We start from the raw sequence: 5,022 nt of genomic DNA on the forward strand, positions 1-5,022 counted from the left end.
GAGGGCCGCCATGCCCCTCCCCAGCGAGCCCTCTGCTCATTCTTGGCAGGCTCCCCCGCTGGGCAGACACGTGTCTGTGGGGTGGTTGTGGCATCTGCATTTTGCCACTTCTCTCTCATCTCTATGAATCCCGGCCCCCAGTCTCCAGCCAGCACACACCCTGCATTTCAGAACTCGAGGTCTTTGCTCAAGCGGTGGGGTCTTTGCAAGACCCTTCCCACTATTCAGTTCAGCTTCCGGGGCTCAGCTCTGTGTCACTTTCAGAAATCTAGGTAGATAGTTCCATTCAGGGGGTCCTCCTTTGTGGGAGAAGGGGTTGGCCTTCTTTGCAGGGACCTGGACTACAATCTATCCTCTCTCCTATAGCATGTAGGCACTGCCCTAAGGGGCAGGAGTCCGTTCCTGAACCACCACCACCACCTCCTCCTCCCCCACCTCCTCCTCCCCCAAAGAACACCGGCTCACCTTTCCCAGCTTCATCCTGGGGCTTATGCACTAGCTCTCTGAGGGCAAATGGGGTCTGTGTAAGCGCCATGAAAGAGATGAGAACCTACAAGAGAGGAGGGGACCATCACGCCCGCTCAGAGGAGCCTGCTGGGGCAGAAGGACCCGAAACGTGCCATGCCCCCACCATTTAGAGACCTCGTAGCCTCCAGCTCCCTGCACTCTGGAACCCTAATTCTCTAGCCTGCCATCCACCTCCTCTTCCTCATGCTTGGCTCCCAGGGGGCTTGTTCTTGTTTGCACCTCTGCAGTGGCCCCTTGGTCCGGGGCCTTAAATCACTTACTCCAAAGGGGGTCAGCTCTCCTCCCCAGTGTCTCCCCGCAGTCTCAGCTTCCCCAAAGTGGAGGCTTCTTTGGATTCAAGACTGTTCCGCGCGCCTCCTAAGCGCCTCCAATACTGGGTCCAGCAAAGCTCATGTCCACCAGCCTCGGCAGGGGTCTTCGCCCGGTATGTAAGGTCTCTCCAGGACCCACTCTCAGCTTCCCTTTCTAGAAAGGGGGCAGGGGTGTGCTCGGGAGCTAAAAGCAACTAACTACCCCGCGGCCTTACACCCCTCCATTCAGTCCCACCCAGGAGCCCCCATTTGGCTTGGAGGGGGGGCAGTGGTGGTTACTCACAAAATGGGTACTTGGAACATCAACAGTGTGTGGTGGGGGGAGGGAGGCAAGAAAACGCGCTCAGAGAGGCACAGCCATCTTCCTGGCTTCCTCCGGTGCAGTACTCAGGCCCCATAACTAGGCCGCGGGCTGGCGGCTGCAGGCGGGCCGGGCCGAAGCCCCCTCGAAGACGTCCCAGCTACTGCCCCAGCCGGCCACGTGAGGGCGTGCCCTGTGTTAGTTCGGACAAATTAAAGCTGGTCCCGCGAGCAGGACGGGGGCTCCCTGGACGCGGCCAGGGCGTGGGTGCACGTGGCGCACTCTTGGCTGCCACCCGCCAAGCTCAGGGCCGCGGGGACTCCCCCAGGACCTGCGCTATTCGTCCCCAAACCGGGTGCCCCCCTCCACTCGCGCTCCGCAGCCTAGGGTGCGCCCCTCCGTTCCCCAATGCCGGGGCCTTCCCAGGCACAGGCCGCCTCTTCGCTGCCCCTCGGGCTCGGGTACTGTCCGGGACGCTGGACTGAGCGCGCGCCGAGGCCGGGGAGGTGCGGAGCGGGAAGCCAGCGGCCGAGGAAGGGGCTCCAAAAAGCACAAGTGGGAGCTGGCTCCGGACCAGGCTGTTGTTGTTCTCAACGTGGTCCGCCGCGGAGCCATAAAAGGGAACAGCGGCACCCGCCCCGGCGGAGCGCAGCGCGCACGCTCACAGAGCTCTGGCGGCCGCGGTGGCAGCGGCAGCTCCCTCGGGCGGCTTCTCCGCTCCGGCGCGTTCCCAGCTCCGGTTTCCTCCTCCCTCTCCGGCCCAGGCCCGGCCCGGGGCGCCAGCCGGCCCGGCCCCCGCCCCCGCCCTAGCCCTGCCGCCTGGCTCCAGGCCTGGCCGCGGCCGCTCCCGCCTGGAGCCGCCGCGCGCCCCCAGCTCCCCGGCGTCCCCTCAGCCCCTCGCTTTCCTCTTCCCGGCGCGGCCACCCGGCTTCCGCGTCCGGCCCGCCACCAACCCGCTCGCCACTATGTCTGTGGAGCTTGAGGAGGCCCTGCCGCTGACGACCGCCGACGGAGCGGCCAAGAAGGCGGCCAAAGCTAGCGGCTCGGCGGCGCTGTCCCCATCCAAGAAGAGGAAGAACAAGAAGAAAAACCAGCCGGGCAAGTACAGCCAGCTGGTGGTGGAGACCATCCGCAGGCTGGGCGAGCGCAACGGCTCGTCGCTGGCCAAGATCTACACGGAGGCCAAGAAGGTGCCGTGGTTCGACCAGCAGAATGGGCGCACCTACCTGAAGTATTCCATCAAGGCCCTGGTGCAGAACGACACGCTCCTGCAGGTGAAGGGCACCGGCGCCAACGGCTCCTTCAAGCTCAACCGCAAGAAGGTGGAGGGCGGCGGCGAGCGGCGCGGAGGCTCGGCGGCCGCCACCGCCCCGGCCCCCGCCGTGCACAAGGCCAAGAAGGCGGCCCCGGGCGCGGCGGCCCCCCGGCGCGCGGACCCGAAGCCCGAGAAGCGCTCGCACAAGAAGGGCGCCGCCTCCAAGAAGCACAAAGGCGGCAAGGCGAAGAAGGCGGCGGCGGCGGCGGCGGGCAAGGTGAAGAAGGCCGCCAAGCCCAGCGTCCCCAAAGTGCCGAAGGGCCGCAAGTGAGCGCGCCGGTGTGCCGGTCGGGCGGGTGTTCGGTTTTTGTATCCCAAGTGTATGTAGTTTTATACGGTTCCCTGGCCCAGGCCTTCGCGCCCGCTGAGCGCAGCGAGGGGCCCAGGGCCCCTCCGTCCCTCCCATCCCCCGCCCATCGTGGTAGTGTGTTGTTTTTTTGTTTATTTGCTTTGGATTTTGAAACGGCCCTGGCGACGCCCCCATTGGCTCTTCGCCCTTGGCAACGGCTGTCGCTATGGTTACCCGCTCGTAGGCGCCACTGGCCGAAGCCACCGTGCCGCCCTCCGTCTCCCCACTCTTCCCGCCTTTCGGTGCGCGACAAACAATCGCGCGGTACTGCGTGGCGCTTCCCTCCATCCCGCCAGCATTTGGGGGCACAATAAATGGTTTAAACCTTTGAGCCGCTCTCATTTTCTTCCGAGTGGAACAGGGATGGGCGCGGTCGGCACTCTTGAGTGGGATGATGGGCACCAGGGGACCGGTCTGTGCGCACAGCTCGAAAGATGCTGGAGATGGTCAGGTCTGGGGTAAGGGTCCCTGGGCCTTGAGATGGGGGAGGGGCGGTGCTTTTTCAGGATTTGCTGGTAAGGGCACCAGGGCTCTTAGAAGGGCACACCAGGTTGGGCTTTTATGGAGGCAAATTATTCTCAATTCTGGGGGACTTAGTGTTGATGTGATGGTGGAGATGTGGAGGCCCTGGGCTCTGGCTCGCCACCCACATCCCGAGGTGCAGCCTGAGCAAGGCACTGACTGGTCCTGTTTGTTGGCTAATCTGGAGTGCAGACTGGATCGGAGGGTTCCTGGGCACATTGGGAAAAATGACCCTTAGCCCGGAGACGCTCTGGTGTCCAGCATATGGATAGTTATCCTTTGAGTTGGGTAGCAGGCTGAGTCGTATTCTGACATGTTTCTATAAAAAGACAATCTTAAAACCAGGGAATGCTCTGGAACAGTGGGTAGTACATGTACCAGATTGGGCGGGGAGGGGCTGGGGTTAAGGGAGAGATGCAGGGGATCTTTTGATCCCTATGTAGACTGTAGATGGTAGGGGGGGGAAGGGCAATAGATGGGGGGAGGGGAGGGAGGACCACTGGAGAAGGGCCTCTGGCCTGCTGATACCCCTGACCCCTGGCGTGTCAGCCAGGGTACAAGATGGGGTCCTGACCTGAGTGTGACTTGTGACTGATGGCTGCAGGAAGCACTGTCATTAGGGCAGAGAAGGAAATGTGATGCTAGACTTGGCCGGGGCTAGTTCTGGGGGACTGGGCATCCAGGAATCAGGCAGGAGGCCTCAGTTGGAGGCTGGACCAGTAGTGGGCCAGGGCTGACAGCTCCTCTGACCCTGCCAGCCCATGTCCTGGCCACTCGCTGATCAGGAACAACTTCATCTACTTTGCAGTTGAGATTGGGGGGCAATGTTCCTCATGCCCTGCTGAGTTTTTGTGCTAGTCTTATCCCTTTAGTCCTGGGGATGGTTGCATGGCCCAAAGATAGAGCAAATGGGGGTTAAGTCAGTTGTTCACTTTGTCACAATGATTGGGTCAGAAGTAGGTTTTTTACCCCATGGGCTCACTGAAAGTCAATGTTCTCTTCCCCAGAATCACCAAGAATAGGGACATGGGGCTAGAATTGCCAGTGCCCATCTCTGTCAACACATAGGAAGGGCCTACCTGAAAAAGGAGCCAAGACAGAGAATGTTGGAACCAAAAAATGGAGAGACAGATGCATGAGGATTGGAATGGAGCCTCTGGATCCAGCCATGCCTGAGCCACGAAAAGCAAGCTAGTTTGAATTGAGTTTCTGTCATTTGAGATCTGGTCTCCTTTGACTCACTTGACCCTCCCATGATCACATCCTGGTCCTGTTATTCCTTCAAATTGCTCTTCCCCGAAACCACTCCTCAGTGTCCCACTCTATCCACAGGCCTCTCCTCTCTTTGCAGCTTGCTCACTTAGGTCCTTCAGCTGAGCTGCACCTCTGTGGGTGGATCCCACATCTCTGACATGATCCTAAGTTGAAGAATGAATAGCTGTAATCAGCCCCAGGTGAACACTCGGTGGGTACCAAGCACTCTGAGGAAAGCAGTACAGATCTCAGCTTAGCCTCACAACAGCCCCAGTGAGGTGTTAAAAAAACTCATCTTACTGGTGTGGGTGCTGAGACTGGGAGGTTTATTTTCTGCCGACACCATACTCAGCTCCTGTGGGGAGCTGAGGAGACACACCATTTGCCCACTGTGTCTCTTGGACTTGGCTTCAGGGACCTTCAGTTCCAGATGAACACTGAA

The 5,022-nt window shown here is 60.5% G+C and overlaps 1 protein-coding gene across 1 annotated transcript; it reads left to right on the forward strand.

The window, feature by feature from the left end:
- Positions 1 to 1,613: 1,613 nt before the first annotated feature.
- Positions 1,614 to 3,133, forward strand: H1-10 (H1.10 linker histone). The gene has a single exon (XM_079783779.1). It carries the CDS (start codon positions 2,106 to 2,108, stop codon positions 2,724 to 2,726), a length of 621 nt encoding a protein of 206 aa, XP_079639905.1. The 5' UTR covers positions 1,614 to 2,105; the 3' UTR covers positions 2,727 to 3,133.
- The last annotated feature ends 1,889 nt before the right edge of the window (positions 3,134 to 5,022 follow it).

The sequence above is a fragment of the Cnephaeus nilssonii genome (assembly GCF_951640355.1).
Source record: "Cnephaeus nilssonii genome assembly, chromosome: 11".
In the NCBI taxonomy this organism is placed as follows: Eukaryota; Metazoa; Chordata; class Mammalia; order Chiroptera; family Vespertilionidae; genus Cnephaeus; species Cnephaeus nilssonii.